Below are 27,088 nucleotides of genomic sequence, written 5' to 3'. Positions count from 1 at the left end.
AGATACTCGTTGAGTTGGGATAAATATTATTTTTCTATTTTATTAAAGCAATCTTAGAAAACTACCTTGCTCAACAGAACTAGCTCATATGGGACTTAACATATAACTACAGTACTAAGTTTTAAAAGTAGCGCGATAATTACGTACCCCCCCCCATTAGATATCGTCTAATATCGTCACAATATATTTTCTTAGTGACAAAAAAACAACTGCGGCAATATCTATGAAATCCCACTCCCTTGATTTTCAGGTAGTTACATTTTTTTCTTCTCACACAAACAAATGCTCAAAAACAAATACAAAAAAAGTTCTGATATACTGTATATGTTTATACTTCAACACGTCCGTAAAATTTAAAAAAGTGAAATGTTCACAATCGACGATTGCAAAATCTACAAAATTATGTAAATGGCATTAAAGCAAAAAAAAAGTGTGTTTTTAAAGAAAAAAAAGGAACGCCAAGCGAACGGGACTGCAGATGTTCCCAGCACCGCGAGTGCCAGACGGGGTCAGTCCTCTCCATAGGCTCGCGGTTGCAGTCCTGGCTCTGCCGCGCTGATGATGTGAGGGGGCTGGCCCGGCGGTTACCTTAGAAACACGTGAGGACCCGCCTTCTGGAAGGCGCTTGAAAATAAAAGTCGAGGCAGCGGCGACTTTCGCAGCTCTTTCGGATTCTGTCTGTGAGCGGTTACTGGATTGTAGAAGGAAGTCTTTTTTTATTCCCAGGACCAGATTAATTTACCTTCCAAGAAGAAATCGGAACAATGTGCGGTAAGTGGGCCGAAAAGGAGGTTGACACAGCACTCCTTACAATTCCACGTTTCGGTGACTGACGCTGTTCACTATGTCGTACCTTTCTCCTACCCAGATAATCACTGTTCGGATTTTTAAATTGTCAAAAGATTGGCGGAATCACGACCTTTATGTCACAATTTGATTTGATGTTCTGTTTCTTAAATACTATTTCTTTGAGGTGAATCAAAGTCGCGTTTCATGTAGGGTACAAGTTCTTAAATACATTTGGACTATTCTGATTAATCCAAAAACGTTTAACTGTGGCAGAAACTGCCCTCTTTGTACATTGCAAGTGAAGTTGGTAACATACAGTTATACGACTGAAGAATGGTCATATGTTAAAATATCAATTTTTGAGCTCCGGGAAAATATTGAAACTCCTCTGTGTCGAAGGTTTCCTTTCGCTATAGCACATACTGATATTGTGGCATGTCCTTTTGATCCCGGTATAGGTGTAATTAGCTGATACCAGGACTTGTATCTTGTGGCAGTTGTGGCGAACTGAAGGCTAAAGATCTGCGTAGGTTACGTGTCAAAAGTTTTTCAGGCAACTCGAAAGCGACTCGTATTGACACTACGATCGGTTGGGTATATAAATAAAAGACGACTTTCACGTCTATTTTTTGTTAAAGATAAAGCGTAAATCTCTAGAACTCACTCGATACTGACGATTGCAGCCGAGGCAATAACTGCGGGCTGAGCTGGACAAGACATGGTTGTCAATCTGCCAGCAAACTGATAATTTCAATATGCAGTTTATGCTGTTAGAACAGTAAATTTACAGTACACAGACAGGAGGGTAATAGGATGTATGTCCGGCTCCACGTCCGCATTTCAATACAGGTCCGCGTTCACGTCTTGTTCGGGTGCGGCATTGCGTGCTTTTCACCTACATTTTTTGGCATTCAAGTGACATTTTTCAAAACAAGCCGCTGTTGATGTAATTTTTAATGTAGAAAACGACGTTCTCTTCTAACACGTATTTAAACAGGCAGGCTAGATTCATTTCTCATGCAGCAAGCGAAGTTAATGGGAAATTGACAAAAGTGTTCCTTTTATGTTAAATCATTACTTTTTCTCAGTAGACTCGGACAGTGATGAGCTTGTCGCCCTGATGCTCCGAGTTCAGGTACTTGAAACACTGCTTGGATTATGCCAGCAGTAGCTTGCAACAGCAGCCCAGAGGTACACAGTCCAGCCTGGTTGTTCTCCTGGGCAAAACATAAACACGGTTCTTCAGCACTTGCCCGGCTACACTAGCTACAGAGTGCATGGGGCTGGCATATAACAAACCGATTCATAATCTGTGGTCCGGTTTTAAGATCACTACGAGACCTTGGTCGTAATTATGTTCACGGTCCACTCTCAAGTAGTAATGTACATAAAACCAACATTCCGATGTCAATTGTGCATGAAGAGCGACATAAGAGTGGTGACTACAGAGCCTTTTTTGTGGGATAAATTTTGAGATTACTAGGACCGGAAAAAAATACTGTGCATACTTAAGATCATTGTCATGTTTCCCTGTTTTTGCTGTATGTGCATATTAGGTCTTTAAACTTAATTTTGTGAACGATACCACTAAAGTTGCATTAATAATTCAGAAATTACAGAACTACATGCCCAGTAGGTGCTTGTCCCGTCTGTGTTGCTAAATCTTTTTTTTTTTTGCTGGTGTCTTGAATGGTGTTCGGGAACTTGTTGGAATGGAACAGCCTAACGGGAGTAGCACAGTTCTGTAATGTGTACGAGGACCAGGATGGGGCTGGACTAGGTCACTTGTTGTCAAAAAGAGGGTACAAAATAATGCAGGAGGCTTGCTAACTTTCCATTTTTTGTTTCCTCATCTTTTACAGCGACAGGAAACAAATAATACAAGAGGAGCCAATATATATATATATAAAGCTTTAATGCTAATTCTTTGGCCTCACTTTCTTGCAGCTTAAAAGGGCGTGATGGTGAATTTTTATGGTGCTTTTCCATAAAATTCCAAACGGTTGAGTATGTATGCAAGTCCGGATATGTATGAATACTCCGTGTACTTGAAGATCTATAAAGTTTGAAAATCTAGGACTGGAGTACCCAGAGAGGCCACAAAGCTTTAACTATTCAATGTGCTAGCCACGTGTGTACGACTGGAGCTCTGTAATGGTGTGCATCATTCTCTGCTATGTATACTATGGAGTGACTATATAAATATGCTGAGGAATTATGTCATGTAATCACTTGGTGATGTAGTAGTACAGTATATACATGATTTGTGCCATTTTCTTGTACTTATCAGGCCTTATCATCACATCACTAGAAAAATACATGAAATAGGAAAGTGTTTCAAGAAATGGAATAAAATAGCTTTGTTGAGCTCTGGGAAACACATATTTTTTTTGGTAGTCTGTTCATATAAAAGTTATTGTTTGGCACACTTCTCTAGTGAATCTATTTGTCCTATCAGTCTTAGCTGTAGTTGTAGTATAAAACATTTGTTTATTTAAGAGAGGTTTAAAGTGAGATTAGGTCTTTTGGTCAATCTAGACCAGTATTAATTTTAGGAATATGCCTTCAACCTTGGATTTTAAATTCCTTAAAAACTAAAAGCTATTTTTGTAGCACTAAATACTTTTTTTGCAGCAAATTCCTATTTTCATCTTTCAGTGCTGAATTTTAAACAGGCCTGGTTAAAGGTCCTCGTTGCGAAATAGAATCCCCTGATGTTTTTTATTCACCAAGGCCAGTTGTCTGTGCTACATCTACAGTGCAATCATCTTTGAGATCACAAAATCTCAGAAATATTTTTGAGAAATTGGACAGTAAATCACTTCTGCTGTAATGTAAGTGTAGTGCATGTTTTTGAGGACATACAAAGTGGGCTTCAGTGCAGTTACTGTTTTACAATGTAAATGCAGTGCTTAATGGGATATTATAAAAAAAAACAGGATGTCAGATCACTTAGTTCCAAGTGCAGCAAGAATTAAGAACATTTGTATAAATGGAGTGTCAAGGCAGCCTTTTCTTTTGCTGTGCTGCACAATTCGCACATTTTGTAGCATTTAAAATTCTCTTTTCTACCAGCTTAGTGCCAGCAGTTTAAAAGAACACCTAGGCTTTAACTAGAGGATTTAACTCCTTTAAATCAATCTTTTCTGCAAATCATTGCTCAATTTTATTTATAAAATGGAAAAAGGGTACAGAACAAAAATTGCGAACATCTACTGTTTCATGTTTTTCAAAATGTGTATTATGAGATTTTGATGTTGCCAATAAAACAGAAAACTAAAATATTAAAGAGGATAATTCAGGTGAGAAGTGTATTATAAAAAATGTAGACTGTATAGAAATACTGCTGTTGTTGTTTCTGTGCAATAATGGATATGCAGGAAAAGTGATCTTTCCTCAATGTTCTCTGCAGGGATATTTGCCTACCTGAATCATAGGGTGACGCGGACAAGGAAGGAGATCTTTGAGACACTAGTGAAAGGATTGCAGAGGCTGGAATACAGGGGGTATGATTCTGCAGGTACAACTCTTCTATGTCCTCTTTCCCTTCCATGACTTTGTTTCAAGTGTTTCATGCTTTGGCGTTAAATCCTTGTTTCTGAAGGCTCGTAGATGGGAGTATAAATCCTTTCACCTGAAAAGCATTTACACAGTACCTGTACACAGTGCCAGGGGTGCGGAGACCTGTGATACTAGCTGTAGATTGCTTAGCCTGAGTACTTTCCATCCCCCCAGTGTGAGAAGCTACAATTTTAATTCATCATTCATAACCACTTCATCCAGTTCAGAGTCATGGGGATTCTTGACAGGCAACAGGTGTAAGGTAAGATACACCATGGATGGGATGCCAGCCCATTGCAGGGCAGATACACAGACATGCACTCACTCACAGCAGAGTCACTTTCCTAGAAGCCTGTTGGAGGAAACCGGAGCACTGGAGGAAACCCACTCAAACATGGAAAGAACCCACAAACTCCACACAGACAGCACCCCAGGTCCAGAATTAAACCCAGGGCCCCAACACTGTGAGGCAGCAAAGTTAACCACTGTTCCACCATGCCTTCCCATAATGTTTTTTATGTTATATATATATACACATTATCCTCCTGTACAATTGTGTGCATGTGTAATTTTTATATGCAAATATAAGTACAAAATTAGATTATGTGGGTGTTTATAAGATGGGCTCAAGAAAAATTTTGGTATGTTAACTGAATTTTGAACACTAGTTCATTTTCTGTCCGTAATGTGCACACCTGCAGGAAGGCCTCACTTGGCCTTTTGACTGCTCTTCAATGTCATCAATCTCTTTAAAACAAACAGGTTTTTGTGTGTTTGCCTAGTGTGTTAATACACATAAATACAAGGCTATTGACTTTATGAAATCCCCCAAAAATGTACTGCCCTAAAATAAGCAATAAAATATTTTGATAAAATATACTACCCTGTCATTAGCAGGTATCTAAATACAGTAGAACAATAAAATGAAAATAATCTCCACTTTAGGAGCTATTCACAAAGAGTAGCTAGTAATTTTTACAATTTATTGATATTAACTTTATGCATTACTAATATGATCCCTACAATATTGCTTCTGACTCACTAAAGACTTGCTATACTTCTTGTGATCGTCAGGGATTGCTGTGGATGGTCCATACAAAGACATGAAGGATGGCCACATCTGTCTCATCAAACAAAGAGGGAAAGTAAAAGCCCTGGATGAAGAACTATACAGTAAGTTTATTTGTGTATTTTTGTCTTTTACATACAGTTAAAGCTATTTACCTGTTTATAATTGAAATGATACCCAGTGCAATATTTAGCTAAGGAAATTTATATTCACTCTCTGCCAAGCTACCTGACAAAAGCTGCATTATGGGAAAAGTTTAAATGTGGCATGTCTGTATACGGTGGCAGCTTTGAGCCGTTCATATGCAAAAATATGTAATATCTATAAAAACTAATATTTTTAAAATTTCTAAAATCCTTAATTTTATAGTCAAAACTGCCACTGAAAAATCTATTTTAGATGATATCGGAACATTTTCTTTGCATACCAGTTTTCAAACACCCTCAGTAGGTCATTTTGTTTTTTGGTTGCTTTATTTGTTGATGGGGAAAATACGTTTCTAAATAACCCAGCAAATATTTTTTTATTGTGAAATGGGGAAAAAAGAACAGCTCTAACTGTGGAAAGTTTGTCTCTAGAAAATCCTCTTAGAAAAAAGATTTTGCCTTGAAACAGACAACTTCTATCTAGCATTTGACATATTCTGCAGCCTGTCAGTCTGCAGTTTTATGTTATGAGGCTGTGAAATGAGGAAAGAAAATTTGAAATCTAGTCTACATCAGGCCTTGTTTGGAACAGTTCCATTAACAATTAGAAACAAACCTGAAACTGCATATCCCTATGGAACATGAAATATGGGTCTTTTTTTCCAGAAAAAGACACTATTGACTTGGAAGCTGAACTGGACAACCATTTTGGCATTGCCCACACCCGCTGGGCTACACACGGCGAACCCAGCGCACTCAATAGCCACCCGCACCGATCGGACAAAAACAATGGTAAGTGCCCTTTTACCTGATGCGCACACCAGTCTGGAGAATCATGTTCCATGCCTATTTACTGAAAGCACAGTGCATTAGGAAAGAGGTCTTGAAAGGATTGAAACAGACACTGGCAATATGTGAAGGGGATCAGGAGCAGTTTCTTAAGAATGAGAATTCCAGCTTGCTCAATAGGCAGGGTGGATGCGTGATGAGGTTTAGAATGAAATGAAACCTGTGGAACAGGATTACAGTCTGGCTTCAAAACATTGTATGACTTCAGAGAAAAGAAGCTGACATATCACACCTCCCAATGGTTCGTTTTTTTATTCTTCCAGAATTTGTGGTGATTCACAATGGCATTATTACCAACTACAAAGAACTGAAGAAATACCTGGTAAGATACTGTATGTGTAATATTGTGTAAATGTGTCATACATACAATAAAACGTGGTGTCTATTTGCCAAATAAAATGTTGAATACTGCTAACTTTATAATTTAGCTTTAAAAACATAGACCCCCACATCATCAGATCATTCTGTTAAGCTTTCCCTCAGATGTTTATACAGAAGTATATTTTAGAGAAACATGAACTGAGATCATGAATATGTCTTCATTATTAGGAGTTGTTGTAGTACACTGTTATCCATAAGAAAGAAAAAGTCACTATTTTAAATGCCTACATACAAGATGATAAAAAAAAATAGAAAATACATTGTGAAAAACATGTAAAGGGTCCCTACTGAAAACAAAACAACTGTAGCATAGCTTGACGGTGTTTTTAATAAGGCATGATAGCCATTCAGACTTTCCTGCATCGAGTTTTGTCACAGCTGCATGATTATGTACATCAGGTTCTGAGCAAGGTGGATCTGTAGTTTCATTGTGTCACTTTCTGTTCTGTATCATATGTCAGGGGATCAGCCCTGCCTTCTGCTTTTCTTGAGGAGAAGGAGTGGCTTCAGAGCCTGCTTAGGTTTTACAGGAGCATATGATAATGTGGAGGTGGTGTCTTATTGTAATGTGGAGCCAAAATCCTGCTTTTCAGGAGTCAAAGGGATACGAGTTTGAGTCAGAAACGGACACAGAGGTCATTCCCAAGCTCATCAAGTACTTGTACGACAACCGTGAGAGAGATGACATATCCTTCTCAACACTGGTGGAGAGAGTCATTCAGCAGCTGGTGAGTGGGTGAATTGTTAGAGTCTGGATATTGTGTTAGGTGTTGTGACTTTGAATTAAGAATGGACTAGACAAGATTGTTTTGACGTTTCCATTAGTTATGATGAAAATCGCCAATATAGTTTGAGGAAGAACATCATACTACAACACCATTCTTTGAGAGTCCTGTTAAGAAGTCTACAAAAAGTCACCTGTGGTGAAAGTGTTCTTGGTCTATATATTTTAGTTTTAATCACCAAACCCCATAGACAATTTACAGTGTAGTAATTTTGACCTGATCAGGTCTTATTTCCATCATTTTTGCTTTTTTAACTGTTGTAGTCCCTTTTCTGTTCCAAATAAATTAGCAGAAATAAGTCAACGTGTTAAACTACCATGTGTATCACCGAACAAAATAAGATTTTGATGAGCTATACAGCAACTATCTTCAAAACTGAACATTCAAGCAGAAAAATATATTTTTTCTAAAATGAAATAATTCCTGTTTACAACAAAAGAGTCTTTTGTACGTACTGTCTGAAGGAGCAAAATTGTACAACCAGTACAGTATGGTTGCAAACTGTGTGCAATATTGGGTTTACTGAAGGTCTGGTTTAAAACTGGTGTTTTTAGTTTTTCAGATCTCACGGAGATTTTGTAGTTCTTGACTTTCACCAGTCTGTCTTTAATAAATTGTGGACAAATAGAATGGTTCTAGGGATTGATAATTGAGTTTTCTCAGCTCATTCTGAAGCCAAGTGGACATTTTTTTCATCCATACAGTGTGCAGTACTTTAACCAAGCACTAGTTTTGTCCTATGAGAGACCCTCACATTACACATCTAATCCAAGCGGTGCTTTCTTCATCCAGACAGTGAGATTTAATAACCAGAGCCTTGTAGTGTGAACATTTAAACTAATTATGTTTCTGTGCACTATGGCAGCTGTCATCTCTAGGAAATCATCCTTTTCTCATTTTCCTGACGGCAATGGAGAATAACCATGTCTTTGTCATCTCTGTTGAAGTAAAAGAAAGTATCAACTTGGAAAGGAGTGGAAAATGAAGTGAAAAATCTGGATGATAAGCCTACTGTTTTGAATAAAATATAACCTTTTTTGGTAACCTGGTGATAGCAGGTGTTTCATGTACAGATGTGCACCCTTGAAAAATGTATGAAGAGCTATAGTAATGAGAATACACATCTAATAGTGTTATTCCTTCATTATTATCTTGTTGTACAGTATTTTTTCCTCAGGACCCCTTATCCTTATAGTTAGTAATAGTTACTAACTTAATAGTTAGTATTATTTTATTCATAAAGAGCTATTCTTACCAAATTAGAATTCACAAGGAATGACAGCAGCTGAAGAAACGGTAGAATGGTTTATTGTATTTAGTGAAAACTTTGGATTAACCCGCTTGGCTGAGGGCCAACCTCCTGGCCATAGGACGGGGAGACTAGGATTCCCCATCCCAGTGACAAGGTGACCAAGGTGTAGCTGCAAAGGTGGAGGTGGAGGAGCAGTGAGGAAGGGATGTGAAAACGAGCAAGCAAAAGGAGAGGGGAGACGTGGTTAATATGGGAACTGAGGCAGTTGCGTTAGGATTAGTTGCAATTTGTGTTAACTGAGCTTAATTAGTTCAGCTGCCTTCACCCTTCTCGAACTTTCATTAAAACTCCATTAAACAAAATAACTTCCAAACGCCAGCACATCAAAAAAGCAAACATATGTTATATAATATTATATATTTTTAATTTACTGTATTTTTCTAGATTATTGCCTTGCTAATTCTTGACAGAAACTGTATTTTTTTTACTTAGGCAAGTTGATTTTCAAAATGGCTTAATAAGTGTATTATACATGTACAAGTAATGGTGCACTTAACTTATCTGAATCTCACTGATTTGAAGGCAATAAATGATTTTTTTTCTGATTGTGTGGCACAACATGGTAAATAATGCCTTAATTTTCAAGGGGGGCTCGCTTTCATTGTAGGCCTTTCGCACACGTGAATATCGGCAAGGCAAACAAAACAGGATCAGTTGTAGAACCCAACTCTGCAAGTTGAAGCAGGATGTGGAGACAAAGTGTTCCCCAGACAGCATGAAAATTAACACTAATAGTAACTTTTTTTATATGAATGCACTATAGTCTTATAGTGGGATATTCAGCACTTTATCATACAACTGCTAAACATTGCCCACCTTATTTCCTAATTAGTATTAATATTATGTGGCAAGGTTTACTACATTATGTTTTGGAGCTCAGTTTTATAATGATTAAGAACTGTACAATGTTCTAAGCCTAGGAGGGTTGTTGTCTGCCTTAGTCTTGGGACACTTTTTAGAAGAATGAATTACTGAATTGCACCCCTTTTCTCCCACAAAAGTTCTATTTTAATTTCATTAACATTCAAAATTGTTTAATAATCATGAAAGCAGCATCACCTGGAGTGCATATTTTTCATTTTTGTTGGGCCTGCTGAATGTGTGGGAATTTAGTGTTTACAAAATTAATCTAACAAGTGGAAAATTATAGTATATGTTTCCAACATATGATTTTCCAAATTCACTCCAGCTCACAGTGGTATATGCCTGCTAGCAGTTGTGGCACACAAGTGTCTGTTACTTGTAAATTGTCGTTAAGTTACCCTGGCAACAGAAACCATCAGAAGATTATTGCTGCAGGCATAAGTTGTTGGTGCAGCAGACCCTCTAATTTACAACAATAATTAAAAATTCAGTGGGAAAAATGACACAGAGATGACACAAACATGTAATTTTATTAAAATGCTGTCTTGACCATCTTATATATTGTCATTAAATTATTTGCTGTGAAACTTCGAGCTCCAAGATACTATATCTAATGTGTATTGTTTTATCATAACCTCATTACATTAGTTTTTTTTCATTTTAAAATAATTCTGACATTTTCATTATACCTAAATCAATTTTTCTTAATGTGCAGATTTGTTTAAATCATGTTGTAAATTCAGAAAGGATTAAAGGGTAGATTCTACAGTGTTCATTTAGCTAATTAAAGCCAGATAAAGTGGTGGTTAATTTTTATTTCCCCCTGTTTCTCCAAAATGCTCAGTATATTATCAGAATATGCAGAGAGCTGTGTAGATGCCTTACAATAGGGGGTTTATTTCTTCAACTTTTCAGTCTCTTTGCTTCCTTTCACAACTTTACTACCTCCACTGTTACTGATCTCTCCTTGGCTCTAGTCCCAGAGAAAGTGGTCTGATAGCAGCCCAGAGGAGCCTTGCTCACAGAGGTGGGGGGAGCAGTGCAAGGTTCAGAAAAAGCCCTTTTAATTGTTTTGGATATTGAGCAACTTTAGTTTTTAAATTAAAATGCTGTTCTGTTCCATTTCCAGGAAGGTGCATTTGCGCTGGTGTTCAAGAGCAGTCGCTTCCCAGATGAAGCTGTTGCCACCAGGTTAGTGCAGCATTTTTTCTTCCTTTTTAAGTTTGATACATGTTGGTATCGCACAGGAATCGGACAGACACAATGACACTATTTCCTGGTGCTGTCAGCCTGACCTGTAACTTTGAGATTGTTTTCATATACTTGCAGTCATTCCCTATTTTTTCTGCACCTGTGCACTCTCTTTTTCTTTTATAGTAAGGAGCAGGAATGCCGTTCCCAACCATTCCTGTTGGTGCCCTTTTGTCAACTAACACAGTTTTGTTTGTGACTTTATGCACTGTTTTACCTTAAAAGATATTCTAGAAACACTTTCAGCTTTAAAGATGCATAACTAGGGATGAAATTAGACTTTTTCAAAGGACAGTTAACAAGAAAATCTGTTTTGTTTATTACACAACAACTCTCCCCGAGATTGTCTCAGATGTTACATTGCAATACTGGAATACTGTTTCAATTTTTTTTAAAGCTTGTTTTTTGTGCTTGATATACAAATTCAAAATTATTGTTATTCATTCTGCAGCAAGGTTTTGTTAGGTAAAAGAAAACGGCACAAGTTGACAGAAAATAACAAATTTGTTAGTAAAAGTTTGTGGTCTATTCAAGTTATTAAATTTTAATGTGCTTTTTTTTGCATAGTGCATTGCATGTGTCACCATTTTATTACATTGACTATGGACAGCCTCAGTCAGTTCTATGATGAAATGTATATACTGTATTTGTATGTTATATGAAATTAATTTTAAATGTTTTGTGTGGAACAGTAAGAAATTGAAAAAATTCCAAAGAAGTCCCACTAACCTCTTTGAACTTTGTCATTTCCTTATTCTAAATTGATCTTCTAATTTTAGATTTGGAAGATAATTATTAGCAATAATGTTTTAGGGAAATAAGGTAATTAGATGATTAAAGCAATGTTGTGTTTTTCCCTTAGAAATTGTTCAAGATCATGCTGAATCTTGCTGAATTGTGGCATTCTTGTAAAAAATGTTGGACTTAAAAATAACATTAATCAACCTAAGTTTGAACGTAAGGTCAAAGGTGACAAGGCATTTGGCCAAAGTATTTTCTACTGGCTTGTGCATTTTTTCATTGATTGCAAATTTTCATACTAGTGACCGGTAAATTAAGTTTGACATCAGCAGCCTATTCTCTAGCTACCATAAGGAGAATTTTCCAAAGGAAGTTTTGTAAGCCTTTTTGGTTGAAGGTTTTATTTTTTGTGAATGATATAACATCTGTGAATGAAATCACTTTAGCAGTTTTAGTTTGGTACTGTAAATATCCATCCATCCATTTTCTACTCACTTAAGCCAATCGCAGATAGGGTTGCGGGTGAGTTGGAGCCTATCCCAACCAGCAGTGGGTTCAAAGCAAGATACACCCTGGATGGGTTGCCAGTCCATCACAGGTCCGTCAGAGATATGCAGTATGCACAGACTCACACCAGAACCTGTTTTCCCAGAAGCCAAATAACAGTCTACAGTCTTTGGACTGTAGGAGGAAACTGGAGCAACTGGAGGAAAAGCACTTGAACATGTGAAGAACATACAAAATCCACACAGCTAGCAGCTCAGGTCAGGAATTGAACCCAGGGCCCCACTGCTGCAAGGCAACAATGCTAATTACTGCACCACCATGGCGCCCTGAATACCCTTAATTCCCAGAAAACAATTGAACAATTGTAGAATTATACTATTCTGAATCTTCTTGATTGGTGATACAATTCTGGATGTCGCACCTTGGAGTTTTAAGACAACAAAGATAATCCCTATCTGTCTTCTAGTAGAGCCAAGTCTGATATAACATCCTCCACTTCCCCTGAGAACTTTTCCTACCTCTGTTGCTCCTTGGAATGATATACTCAGCATACTAGTTTGTATTTGCTATCATTTCCCAACACAGGATTATCAATATTATTATCATTATTATCAATATTATTATCATTATTACTATATTCAAAAAATCAGTTTTATTCTACAGTATTTGTTAAGTTGTGTGTAGGCTGTAATATTGCCTGTTCTTTATAAATTCCCTGAGAAGTCTTAAAGTCAAGTTATAAATAAAGTTACTGTATAAATGTAAACAGTGAAGAAGATAGTAATCAAAAACTTTACTCGAGTTATTCTTTTTTATTTATTTCATTATAATTATTTTTGGCCTGTTTCAATAACATTTGATTGGAGTAGAAGTAATCCTTAAACATCTTATTCTTGGGCGAAAATCTCTTCTGAACAAGTTGAGATGTCAGTCCCTGTGCTGGTGAAGATAAAATGCGTGGGCTGGAGTCGTGTCTTTTTGGGACAGAAGTTAATTTCCTCCTTTCTGTGCCAGTGCGGGGAGCAGTGAATGGGCTCCATTCATGTGCGCTGGCCAGGATCTTGTACAAACATGAGCTGCTGCAGCTGAGGCTCCAAGTGCGCTTGTCGTAAAACGAGGGAGATAATTGTCGTCTTGTCCAAAGATGTTTAAACTGAGTGGGGATAATCATTGAGTGCACAATAGAAATGGGCTGTATAGCACTGAAGAGGCTCATAGTTAACAAAAATCAGTTTCTTCACCTACCAACTGTTTTCATTATCTCCTTCAAGTGGTCCAAACCACAAAAAAACATAAATGAACAATAAAGAAGTGGTTAAGCAGAAAGACCTTTTCATCTGGTGGACACAAACCTATCCTCAACCACATCATGATGTTTCTTTATAAATCTGAATGTAACCTCTCCCACAGAAGGGCTTAACAGTTTGTTTCAGACACAAGCCCCCCTTTCTTTGTGCTACATGCTAGGCCTAATCCCTATATATATTTTTTAAATACAGAAATGACTGTGTTTTCTTAAGAAAGCTGGAAGGGCTTATATCCTTGACCAGTGGCTCATTAGTTGCTGTGTTTTTGCTGGCATTCAGTGATTTTCCTGAGTCATTCTTGATGAGACTGGCCAACAATCGTTTTCCAGCTCCGACTACCTGAATTCTTGCTTGCTACTGTCTATCGCATAGCTTCTTTTTCTTCGGTAGATTTATTTGAAATGACAGAAAAGGTCTACTACTGCTCTGTTCTTACTCTTAATAACTTTAAAAGCAGTGGGAAAGTAATATATATAGGAACAAGTAATAGGTTTATTCCATGCTGAAAAGATAAGAAAGAAAACACAACATTCGGCTTCACACATGAATAAGGCTTCACAGATTAAATGTTGTGTTTTCTCTCTTCTCTTTTCAGCATGGAATGTACTTATTACTTGTAACTTTGCAGACTACTCAAGCTGATGCAGCTACTCACCTGAAGTAATATATATATATATTAATGTCTTACAGAAAGAAGTAAGGTAATTTGATCATTTCACAGCAAACTCTTCTACTGTAGTTTTAAATTAAATTCTAGCTGTAATATGTGCTTTTTCTGACTTTTGCTTTTGAAGATGAAAAAACGGACACAAAGACTTATGTTTTATTTCTTTACTGGAATTTGCAGAGCAAGCATGAATGGCAGTTTCATGAAAGGATGTGGTTTTGCTGGTACCTAAAATGTATGCGGGTGCGTTTTCATGGAGGTTTGGAAGCTGTGCTGTAAATAGTTGCTCTGTTTTGTTTGTACAAGTAAAATCGTAACCCTCTTGTCTTCTTTCTTGCAGGAGAGGGAGCCCCCTGTTGATAGGTGTGCGCAGCAAGAATGAGCTGTCCAGTGAACATATCCCCATTCAGTACAATAACGGTACGTTCAGCAATTTCCTACCTGTCCTTTGTTTTCCAACTTGCAATGTTCCAGGTTCTGACAAACATCTTTTTGTTTTGAAAGAAATGAAAGAAAAAATCACTGATGGCCAAATCAGTTATCGCAACATTACAGGAAAAATGTAAATATTGATTCATAAGCTTTGACAGTAGGTGGCAGAAACCCAACTGAAGGTTTAGCGACATTCAGATCATAAGTCACGTTTCCTGTTGGCTACTAGATGCTGAAGAACATTCTGGAATTTCCCTTATTTGAGAGGCCAATATTCAACCTGGGGCTATCTGAGAGTTTAGTCATAACATAGATTCATCCATTACTGAAAATGACTCTGCATACATTTCTTATATATATATACATGTTTATAAGTATTATATAAAATATATATTTAAGATGCAATAGATTGAGAAACATGTTTAAGGAGAAATTGTCACTTTGTGTAGTTATTTTTGATTTTATGCAGCTAGTGATAGATAGCAAGTTTTCATAAGGCCAAATGCATAAAATGTGTCCAGTAAGTTTTTATAAATTACTAACCCCTGCTTCTATTTTGTTTTTCTGCCCGAACTAGCTACTCTAAACTAATTTCTTCCCTGTAGCTCCCTCGAACTCAGTCCTTAGTGATTGTATTGCAAAAGCACCATTAACATCTGAAAGCCAAGCGGCTGCAATCCCTCTAGGTGTGGAATTTTATTTTTATCCAGGCATTGACCTGCTTTCTGCAGTGATGTGTTTTGGGGGAAAGGGTTGCGCTGCATCACCACATGATCCTAAAAGCGAAGGACTAACCTTTTAACCTCTTTACGACTGTGCTTTTTCTATGCCCCTGAAGTCTCGTGGGAGAAGTGATCATCCTTGCAAATGTACTGACTTCTTTGCCACTGTATATCCTCCTGAGTTCCCTCCTGGGTTCTGTTTCATGTTGAAATTAATAACAAAGCATGGCTAAAAACGCAAGACTCCCTCTTTTTACTTGGTTACTTTAGAATTTTTTGTTTCCAGAAATAAAGCCATTTAAGTAATTTTAAATTAAACTGTAAATTTAAACTGTTTCTTCTTAAGCTCTTAAAGCACTTTCAAGAAATATAGTTAGTAAAGTTGTCAAATTCATGTTGAATTCAAATTCATGATATCAAAATAGAATGATACTGTAAGTTAAGGGAATTCATGAAGATTTATACTGGCGGACAAACACCTGGCAGAGGACATTTAAAGACAAAAGTGGATTATATTGTTATAAGAGAAAAAGAAAGTTTTTAGAACCTACCTAGAGCAATTTTAATATTTTATATATCCTTTTGCATCTAGACAATGTGGGAAGCCAGTAAACATTAAAAGAAAAAAAAACTGAATATAAGGATATGCTGTTAAAACTAAATTTAAATGAAGAGATTTTATATTCAATTTGTATGTGCTTTATTTACATTGTGTTGGAAACTGTCGGTTTCCATGGTGCAAAAAGATATTGCAGCTGTGTAAGCACCCCAGAGAGTAGTGACCAGACATATCCCTGGGATCAAAGGAAAGAACCACTCTAACTGTCTGAAAGAACTGAGCCTTTTTAGTCCTGAACAAGTAACCTACGAGGAGACCTGAGTTAGATATTCAGAACTCTCAAAGGCATTGACAAAGTCAACCCAATAGGCTTCTTTAGCATGAACATTGAAACATGAGCCAGAGGTCACAAGTGGAAGCTATAGGAAGTACGTTTATAATTGAGAACAGGCGGCAGTCATTTACACACATAGTTGTGGGACTCTGGAACAAGCTATCCAGCCAAGTTGTTGAAGAAAGTTTTTTTTAGGAAAAGGAGAAATGAGATCTTCAAACAGATTAACTACTAGAAAACTAATAAGGGCCAAATGGCCTGCTTTCATTTGTATATTTTTAAGAGAGAGAGATAAGATCAATTTCTTTTATTAGAAATCTGTCTTTTTTCACATACCCCAACTTGCTCTCCATGAGACACACGGACAGGAAGAGAAGCTTGGGGTCAGAGCACAGGGTCAGCCATTCATGCAGCGCCCCTGGAGCAGTTGGGGTTAAGGGCCTTTCTCAGGGGCCCAACGGAGTAGGATTCCTCCACTGGCCGCAGGATACGAACCAGCAACCTTCCAGCCACAGGCGCAGATCCTTAGCCACAGAGCCATTGCACTGCCCATGTTTTATAACATCTTCTTTAAAGTAGTATACTGTTAATAATATGTATTTTTCGATAATCTGCAAGAGCATTAACCCTGACCATCTGGCTGTAATTAAATATATCTTTAAAAACAAACAAGGGTTCAATTTGAACTTATTACATTTGAAATTAATTATGTTCTACCTAGTGGTATGTTTAGTAGATTGTCTAACCTTTTTCCTAGAAATTCTGAAGAGACATAATTTGAGATAAATTAGATAAAAGAGATACAGTACACATTTTTAATTTCATGTAAAATTACATGAGATACTTAATACCTTTTTCCATTTGTGTTCTTACTGTATCTTTGACCCTCAAGTTGAAATGGGACCATTTCTTTCACAAGGTAGAATTTTACAAAATCAACATTCAAAAGAAAGCTGATAACAGCAAATGTAAAGCAAGATTAATTTCTTTCATGCAATGTTTTCTTCATGTTCCTCAAGAGGTTATTTGATTATTTTTTCATTTTAGTAGCTCTCATAAAATCGTTTAAATTTGACTGTTTGAAAAATAACGTTTTATTTTGTAGTGGATCCTGGCAAATGCTCTTACTGCTTATATAATAATAATAATTGCTTACACTTATATAGCGCTTTTCTGGACACTCTGCTCAAAGCGCTTTACAGGTAATGGGGACTCCCTCCACCACCACCAATGTGCAGCATCCACCTGGATGATGTGACGGCAGCCATAGTGCACCAGAACGCTCACCACACATCAGCTATCAGTGGGGAGGAGAGCAGAGTAATGAAGCCAATTCATAGATGGGGATTATTAGGAGGCCATGATTGGTAAGGGCCAATGGGAAATTTGTCCAGGACGCCAGGGTTACACCCCTACTCTTTATAAGAAACACCCTGGGATTTTTAATGACCACAGAGAGTCAGAACCTTAGTTTTACATCTCATCCAAAGGACAGCGCCTGTTTCCAGTACAGTGTCCCCATCACCAGACTGGGGCATTAGGACCCACATGGACCGCAGGGTGAGCGGCCCTTGCTGGCCCCACTAACACCACTTCCAGCAGCAACCCTAGTTTTCCCAGGAGGTCTCCCATCCAGGTACTGACCAGGCTCACACCTGCTTAGCTTCAGTGGGTTGCCAGTTGTGAGTTGCAGGGTGATATGGCTGCTGGCAATATATAATATATAATATACAATATATAAAACAATTCATAAAAGTTTGATCTACTTTTCATCTAAAAAATTGTTTAGATGAAACAATTGCTACAATTAAAATGGCTGACAAATCTCTCTTCTGATTTCTATCTTTAGACTTCTGTGTATCAGTGTTTTTTCTTCCGAGCCTTGAAGAGATATTTGATCAGGCTGCAGTATATGAAAGATGTATATGAAAATGTGTGAATAACAGCTCAGATTAAGTGCACAAAAATGGAATATAAAATAACTCTTAAGTCATGTAGGCTGTAAAGAACTACTACGGTCTTTTATGTCTGCCAAGGGACCTAAAAGCCTAGGCATTATTTTTTATCGCTAGCAGTTGTGGGTCAAATGAGTCATACTGTATATAAACTTATTTTAATCCTTCAACATTAAGGATCTTGAAAGCATGAAAACCTAATTTAGTTGGTTTTGAATGTTGTGAGTAAAAATGTCACACAATCATTAATGAATTATAGCTGAGATGCAAACTTGCCTGATGTCCTCAAGAAAAAGGCCTTTGAACTATTTATTTAAGCTTCACAGTATGAATATTCTCCACCTGGGTGCTAAGGTGCTTACGCAGTAATTTGGTTGAATCTACAGTATACGAAAAGCTGTGAATTTCTAGCATACAAGAAGTGTAAGCCTCATTATAAAATAACCATTCTAGCCACATGCCGATAAGACATGAGAAGGAATTTAATAATACTGTGCTTTGACCAGAATAATTGATTTTATTTTTCAGTTTCACTTCTTTTTCTGAACACCAAAGACTAGATTCCCTCCCTCAGTCAACAGGTAGCCTGTAGGTACACATTGTCACTGATATCTGTTGCCCTTTCAGGTCATTTCAAAGAGGACTTAAATGAGAAGAACTACAGGAATAGTGGGCAAGCAGAGAACTGTGACAACTCAGACAACTGTCTGCAATCCACAGGGCACGTGGAACCTGTGGAATACTATTTTGCTTCAGATGCCAGGTGAGTTCAACATAGGCTCAGAAATGTTTGGGACTACAACATTGAGTCAGAGCTGATTAGCCTGAGTTTAAAAGAGGAAGAATCATTTGCAGTTTCTAAATTTATTTTAAATTAAGAATAAAAATGAAAAGACAATATACAACCCCGTAGTTTTCCGAATATCTGTTGAATCAGTGCATGCAAAACAGCATTATGACTAATGCTGGTGGATTCTGGTCTACTTTATGTCCACCATGAAACCTGATCTAAAGAGCTTTGCTGATGTTTGCCTGTTGCTGATTTTTCTCCCTTTCTTACAGCGCTATCATTGAACACACCAACAAGGTTCTTTACCTGGAGGATGATGACATTGCAGCTGTGGTTGAGGGGAAGCTGTCTATCCACCGCATGAAGCGCTCAGCTGGGGAGGATCCAGTCAGGGTCATCCAGACACTGCAGATGGAGCTTCAGCAGATCATGAAAGGTCAGCAGGTCATTCCTATATTTCCTACTTATGTAGCAGAGTGAAGGCTTCTGGTTTCCTGGGCTTAACTGATTTCTTCCAGTGGTGTGGTGAAAACTTCCCCTCTTAACTGTGGTAAGGGTTTTTGGTCAGCACTTTACAATGCCCTCTGTGAATGGATTGATCTTAAAGCGCCATTTAACTATATACTGAATGACACAGTAATTAAAATATTTTTGTAAAATTTCTCAAACCGTATATACTATGATAGAAAAATTCTTGCTTTTAATATAATTTAATGGGAAATGGACTTGTACAAAAACCAAAGCATTAGCTTGTTTTTAACGATTTGTATTGAGTTAGTTTTAAAAATCTAAATAATGAGCTTAGTAGGGCAGTATGGTGTTGCAGTGGTTAGCATTGCTGCCTTGCAGCACCAGGGCACTGGGTTCAATTCCCGATCAGGGGTATTGTCTGTGTGGTGTTTGTATGTTCCCTTATGATGCATGGGATTCCCGTGGGTGCTCTAGTTCCCTCCAGCAGTCCAAAGACATACTGGACTGTTCATTTGAAAACTGTCCCTGGTGTGAGTATGTTTGTGTCTGTACTGTATGTGTCCTGTGATGGGCTGGCATACCATACGTGGTGTATCTTGCCTTGCTCACATTGCTTGACGGGATTGACCCTGGATTCCCTAATGACTCTGAATTGTGTGAAGTGTGTAAAAGTGGATGGGTGAATAATGGGCTTAGTTGCCTGTGTAATATTGACTTAATACAGACAACAGTTGTCTGTTTTTCCCTTGTTTAATTGCATTTTGTTCATTTGTTGCCAGTGTCTTATTATATTCGATATATTGCATATGACCCTAAATGTTCAAGAGTATGAAGTCGAGATTTAAAAACAGCAGGCTGGGTACAACGGGGTCATGAAAAGTGAAGTTGTAGGGACGTTTGCCTACATTATAGGTTGACTTGGGTCATTCCATTCTGCCATTCTAAGGCAGCCAGCAGCCATATCACTCTGCAACTCACAACTGGCAACCCACTGAAGCTAAGCAGGTGTGAGCCTGGTCAGTACCTGGATGGGAGACCTCCTGTAAAAAACTCAGGTTACTGCTGGAAGAGGTATTATAGCGGCCAGCGGCTGCTCACCCTGCAGTCTGTGTGGGTCCTAATGCCCCAGTATAGTGATGGGGACACTATACTGTAAACAGGTGCTGTCCTTTGGATGAGATGTAAAAGTGAGGTCCTGACTCTCTGTGGTCATTAAAATCCCAGGGTGTTTCTTGAAAAGAGTAGGGGTGTAACAGATTTTCCATTGGCCCTTACCAATCATGTCCTCCTAATAATCCCCATTTAAGAATTGGCTTCATTACTCTGCTCTCCTCCCCACTGATAGCTGATGTGTGGTTAGTGTTCTGGTGCCTTCACATCATCCAGGTGGATGCTGCACATTGGTGGTGGAGGGGAGTCCCCATTACCTGTAAAGCGCTTTGAGTGGAGTGTCCAGAAAAGTGCTATATAAGTGTAAGAAGTTATTATTATTATTCCAAAAGCTGCTTTCCTGCTATAACCTGCACAGCTGCACATGTGATAAGAAAAGGCTGATCATGTTACATTCCTTCCCCTGATCTAGGTAATTTCAAAGCCTTCATGCAAAAAGAAATCTTTGAACAACCCGAGTCAGTTGTCAACACCATGAGAGGGAGAATCTGCTTTGAAACGAACACAGGTAAAAATAGTTTTCTTTCCTGTTCCATTTCTTCATACCATGTGTAAATGGTTTTAATTTTTTAAATCAAATGTTATTGGTAGAGCAAATCTTAAAAATCAGTAAATAGGAATGACTGAAAAAATGTTCTTAAAGTCCTTCCCTCAACACTGTACTAAAGTATGAGGCACTGTTTTGTCAGAAAAATGAATAGTCTTAAATAGCCATTGATAAGTGTGGGTTTTGTATTTCCTGTATTGTAAGGGGGTTGTCTCCAGTGACTTATTTTTTGTACAACACAGAAATATAATTTCATAATCATTCTATAAATGTTGGAGGAGGAGCCCTGTCTGCACTGTTCACTGTCTGTTTTTCCTTAGTTGTTCTGGGAGGCTTGAAGGATCACCTGAAGGAAATCAAAAGGTGTCGACGTCTCATCATGATTGGCTGTGGCACCAGCTTCCATGCTGCAGTGGCAGTAAGTGAAACTGTTTGTAAAGTGTGTAAAGTACTTGAAATCTTCATGTGATCGTTAGAGGGATTAAAATTGTGCCCATGAGATTATTGATGCTCTCGGCTTGTCATAATGATATTGCTGAAGTTAGCACATTTGATCTGAAACTCCTTCTCAAAGCTACTTGGGTTTCATGCGTTCCATACTCAGAGTAGCTTGAGTAGGTTGAACATGAATTTCTGAATTGGGGCTCTGTAGCATTCAAAGAGAAGCTTGGGCAGACAAGTAACACATACTATGTTTTCATAAGCCTGTATTTCAGGTGCTACTGGAAAGAGTTGTTTTTAATGCTATCCACCCTGGGTGGATATCATTAAACAGTGCAGCCATCAATAGATATCAGTAACAGACCATCTTCATATAATTTCAGGGGATGTTTTTTTACTGTCAAAATAGGATTTGTGTTTGTTACTACTATTTATGTGGAGATTTTCCTAAGAATTCATTTAAGGCTCATTTTATTAACAACCGAGTTCTACTGTAAACCTGCACTCTTCTCCTTGACACAGACTCGACAGATCCTGGAGGAGCTGACTGAGCTGCCGGTCATGGTGGAGCTGGCTAGTGACTTCCTGGACAGGAACACTCCAGTCTTTAGAGACGATGTCTGCTTCTTCATCAGCCAGTCAGGTACCTTGCATTTCTCACAGAGATGCCTACCTCCACACCAGGACGCCATTGCCTATTAGCAGAAATCAATCAATAGCTATGTATATATTTATTATTCTCGTCCCAAATTAGTAGAATTCGGAACAAGTCAACAATTATTACACCGGGAATATTTTCTGTTTAGTTTTTCAAAAGTATAAATATGGTTGAAAAGAAAATTTTAGAGTTGACAGAAAATGCAATGTATGTGGCAAGCAAAATATAACAAAATTTAGAAGTTGATTTGTCCAAAACTGGCAAAACCACAGCAAAAATAATTACAAATGTAAATTAAACTGTACTTTTTTTATCTTTCACCCTTGTTCAGCTTTGTTTCTGAGGTGAGCTTAGACTAGAATGGGTCAAGGCTTCTATCAAGCAAATCCATCAATAATTCAGTACTCAATTCACTAAATATTTGTTAGGAGTTTTCAAAGTTTTATATTCTGTTTTTTGTCCATGACCATATAATACATCGCCTTCACAGGAGAGACTGCAGATACCCTGATGGCTCTGAGGTACTGTAAGGAGCGGGGAGCACTCACAGTTGGGGTCACCAACACTGTTGGCAGCTCCATCTCTCGGGACACTGACTGTGGGGTTCACATCAATGCAGGGCCAGAGATTGGCGTAGCCAGCACAAAGGTATTTCATACTATTCCATATGCTGTTTTTTTTATAACTCACCTGTATATACTCTTACATTATATTGTCTACCCTACTAATTAAAATATTTTAACTTTAAGCCACTTTAAGACTTTTCATAGGTTTAAGATTATTTCATATAAAAATGCAGGACCATTTAAAACAACACCTTACATGCAAGAGTTCACTGTATTTTCTTGACTTGGATGGGTGGGCAATCCTGATGGTTTTGTGGGGGTGTTTTTACAGGCATACACTAGTCAGTTTGTGTCACTCATCATGTTCGGGCTGATGATGTGTGAGGACAGGATCTCCTTGCAGACAAGAAGAATGGAGATTATCAAAGGACTGAAGGTCCTGCCGGGTGAGTTTTCTTGCTTGGGATTGAGTGTTGGGACACTCTCCTCCTCAGATATTCAGTTCAAAATAGAAGACTGATAAAAGAGACTTTATGCTGTATATAATATGCTTTAGCATTATGCTATAGCTGTAATGATATAATGAAGTGTGCCGCAGTACTTGAGTACATAGTCGCTATATAAATCTAAGGAATTATTATGATTAAATCAGAGACTTGCATAAGCAAACAAAATACACATTAAATTCTCAATTTGATTTATTTGAGTGTTTAGAAGCTGGATAAAAAGTAAGTTGATTCAAAAGTCATAGTTATTAGCAATCATGATTGATTTATTTGGAAAAGTTTTTGCTTAAAATTCAATAAAGTATTTTCAGATCTTTGATAATATAGAACTATCACACTTAAAAAAAGTGTGGGAGAAGTTATTTTTTTATTAGTGTGATTCACGATCCGAGTCTTCTTTTTACATGCAGAGCACATCAAGGAGGTCCTCAGCCTGGATCAGAAGATCAGGGACATTGCTGACGAGCTCTATCAGCAGAAATCACTTCTGGTCATGGGCCGTGGCTTCAACTATGCTACCTGTTTGGAAGGAGCCTTGGCAAGTTATTCATTCTTGTTTTTTAACTTTCTGTCTGTCTGTTTTCTGTCCATGTTTGCCAAATTTCCATAATCAGATTTCTTCTGAACACAGATGTGATATTGCATTCAGAAAGCGGCACTTTAATAATTGCAAAGCAGCATAATATATAAATGGGCTAAATGTTTTACTTAAATCTAAAATAAGCAAAAGTTCTATTTTCAGATATTTTTAATAAATTTCAATGTTTCCATTTCTATTTATGCTTTTTGGAGTGATGTTTGTGCAGTTGTAAAAGAATTGTGGGTGTGCTTTGTTTTTGCAGAAAATCAAAGAGATTACCTACATGCACTCAGAAGGTATCCTGGCAGGGGAGCTGAAGCACGGGCCCCTGGCTCTCATTGACAAGCACATGCCTGTCATCATGGTTGTCATGAGGGACGCCTGCTACACCAAGTGCCAGAATGCCCTGCAGCAAGTGACTGCCCGGCAGGTATAGCAAAATAACATGCCTTCAATGCTGCGCAGCTCTGAATTTTGGTCTCAAAATCTATAGAAAATTAAATGCACTACACATTGAGTCTTATGTACTGAATAAAGATTAAACAGTCTGTGTTAACTATTTAATTAGTTTGATTGTAGTAAAACCACTGTCTTTACATCAGCATGTTGGTGTAATGCCCTGAACTATATATGTGTCGAAACAGAATTTTATTTTCTATTCAAACAGGGACGCCCCATCATTCTCTGCTGTCAGGACGACCTGGAGAGCATGAAGAATGCCTACAAGACCATTGAGCTGCCACATACCGTGGATTGTCTTCAGGCCATTTTGAGTGTGATCCCGCTGCAGCTTCTGTCATTCCACCTGGCTGTGCTGCGTGGATATGATGTATGCTCATTCTGCTTTTTATTCTTCCTCTTTTAAACAAAATACAACTGTAAGACTGCTTGCTCTTCACCAACAAGTTTAGCTCTTTGTTCCTAACACTCATGTGTACCCATGTGTAAGCCAGTATGTTGGCATGCTAGAAAGTGTGTAACAAGCTACCCCTGTTAAAGTCTTCCTTTAAAGGTCTGGACACGCACATTGATTTAGTCCAGAAAATGTACTGAAATTCACACTTTATAGTGATGCTGTGTGAATTGCATAGTGCCTTGTCATGTTGTGGCTCACATTCTTGTGAGCGGAGCCAGAACTACTTCATCTCTATGAATCAAATCTTACAACAAGGGATCCAATTCTGGTCCTAAAAGGCCAGGGTATCAACAGGTTTTCATTCCTATGTTCTTAAAGACTTCAAACTTAGTGACTTTATTACACTATCAGCGAGGTCTTTGGGATGTTTGAAGAGACCTAACAAACCTGCAGACACACCAGCCCTCCTGGCTCAGGACTGGAGACCCCAGCCTTATGGAATTTACTCTTGTGACCATTATTGAATCTTTACTTTATGCTTCTATTGAATAAGGGTTTATACCAGTTCATATTGGGTATTTAGCATTTTATCACATAAATCTAGCCACTAATGCACCCATTTACCTAATATCTACTTGCTGTAATGTACACATCATAAATTGTAAACAAAACTATCTTTTAAACTATTTCTTTCAAATGTTATTGAAACAATTTGTAACATTATTTCTCTTTAAATTTTAGGTTGACTGTCCACGGAATCTTGCCAAATCAGTCACAGTGGAGTAATATTCTTCAACAAACTGGAAATTATTGGAGGGAAGATAATGAAGAAGAACGTTTGCGGTCTTGGGTGTTTATATGTATGTTCATATGTTTATAGATATTTACATGTATTTATATATTACATAAAACTGAAACACAACAGTCTATCATTGAAGTTTTCTAGGATCGGGCTTTTTCTCTATCTTCCAGCACTATAATTGACACAGGACTTACAAGGTTTGATCCAGCCAATGCAATAACTAGTACATTGACACTTCAATGTAGCAACACTATGCAGTTTTTAATTTACTTTTTGTGCCTTAACCTTATGTACTTCTGTTGCCATAGGAGTGATAAGGAAAAGAAAATGTGATGTTTACTTGTAGTTCCTAGATTGACATTTTATTAATACTGTGCAATATTTAATGTAAGAGGGCCAAATGTTTCTGGTTTTATGCAGATGATGTACATTGTAGGGGAATGAATTTGGGGAAGGATTTAATGTATTTCAGAATAGAAATTACTATCCTAAATTAAAAGCAAAGCTATCTCATAACATACAGTATAACGTCTATATCCTCTGCTCTCAGTGGCATAAACTTTCACAGGTTCCAATCAATATGTAGCCGTACATCAGTCTGCTTTTTGGTACAATAATGGGAGCAAGTGTGGGCATGTTTTCTTGAGGATTTAAACATCAAAAGCAGTGGTCCACCCTTAAGCACATGGTGCTCTATAAAGCGGAGCTGCTCTACGATAGAGGCTTAGCCATGCTGTGACTCCCAAGGCTGTAACATTCTTTAACACTCTCCTCCACTACAACTAAAAGAGTCAGGTTGAACACCCCCAGCCTTAATTTCAAACCACTGTAGCAAGAGAAGGCCTGACTTGGTCTAGAATAAAAGCAAGTGCTTACTGTTTTCAGTCGATACAGAGAGAGATGTGTATCGTCAGAAGATTCATATATGCAATAATTATACCAAATGAAGTGAAGAAACATGAGATTGCATGATCTATTGATCTTTTTCTGTATGTATTTTTAATGTAGCTTTATTTATATCCAGAATAAATGTGCAGCAGAGACCGTGGTGAGGAGGTATGAAACGTCTTCTCATTTGACAACAGCCTTTGGCTCAGGCAGTATTGTCACTGCAAAACACAAGTCTGCATTGAGCCCCAGATATGTATTCCAGTCTGCTTAATCTTTTAACAAAGATGTCTTAGTATCATGTGTTTTAGATTATTTATGAATTTATAAAAAGGTAAATTATTTTTCCAGGCTTGCTAAAATCAGAGTGGTTTGTTATTGTTTACCAAAAGTACTTGACATGTATATTATTGTTATTGTGTTGTCATGCTACGTAAAACTGTGAGTGATGCTTTTGGGTATTTTTTTAAAGATGCAGATCAATGGCCTTTTAAAAGATATTTTATATGTTTTTATTATGGAGGACTTTCAAAATCTATGAATGTTTAGAAAAAGGCAAAATAAAATGTATGTTTAAATTGC

At 37.6% G+C, this 27,088-nt stretch overlaps 1 protein-coding gene across 1 annotated transcript; it reads left to right on the top strand.

The window, feature by feature from the left end:
* Positions 1-610: 610 nt before the first annotated feature.
* gfpt2 (glutamine-fructose-6-phosphate transaminase 2) lies at positions 611-27,088 on the top strand. Its single transcript, XM_088603855.1, has 19 exons — positions 611-771; positions 4,202-4,309; positions 5,425-5,523; positions 6,232-6,357; positions 6,678-6,736; positions 7,389-7,523; positions 10,886-10,947; positions 14,570-14,649; positions 18,859-18,994; positions 19,294-19,457; positions 21,075-21,170; positions 21,530-21,627; positions 22,173-22,293; positions 22,799-22,956; positions 23,206-23,320; positions 23,791-23,918; positions 24,223-24,390; positions 24,628-24,789; positions 25,558-27,088. The coding sequence occupies exons 1-19, from the start codon at positions 765-767 to the stop codon at positions 25,600-25,602; spliced, it is 2,067 nt and encodes a 688-aa protein (XP_088459981.1). The 5' UTR covers positions 611-764; the 3' UTR covers positions 25,603-27,088.

This window comes from Lepisosteus platostomus, chromosome 13 (assembly GCF_059453375.1).
Source record: "Lepisosteus platostomus isolate fLepPlt1 chromosome 13, fLepPlt1.hap1, whole genome shotgun sequence".
NCBI classification, from domain to species: domain Eukaryota; kingdom Metazoa; phylum Chordata; class Actinopteri; order Semionotiformes; family Lepisosteidae; genus Lepisosteus; species Lepisosteus platostomus.
Note: the sequence above shows the minus strand (reverse complement) of the source record. Positions and strands in the feature narration are given on the sequence as shown.

What these genes read in the sequence shown, in the direction of transcription:
- gfpt2 (XM_088603855.1), top strand. An exon ending in CTGCTTTGAAACGAACACAG is followed by an intron (nt 21,171 to 21,529) that starts GTAAAAATAGTT and finishes GTTTTTCCTTAG; the next exon opens with TTGTTCTGGGAGGCTTGAAG. An exon ending in AGCAAGTGACTGCCCGGCAG is followed by an intron (nt 24,391 to 24,627) that starts GTATAGCAAAAT and finishes CTATTCAAACAG; the next exon opens with GGACGCCCCATCATTCTCTG.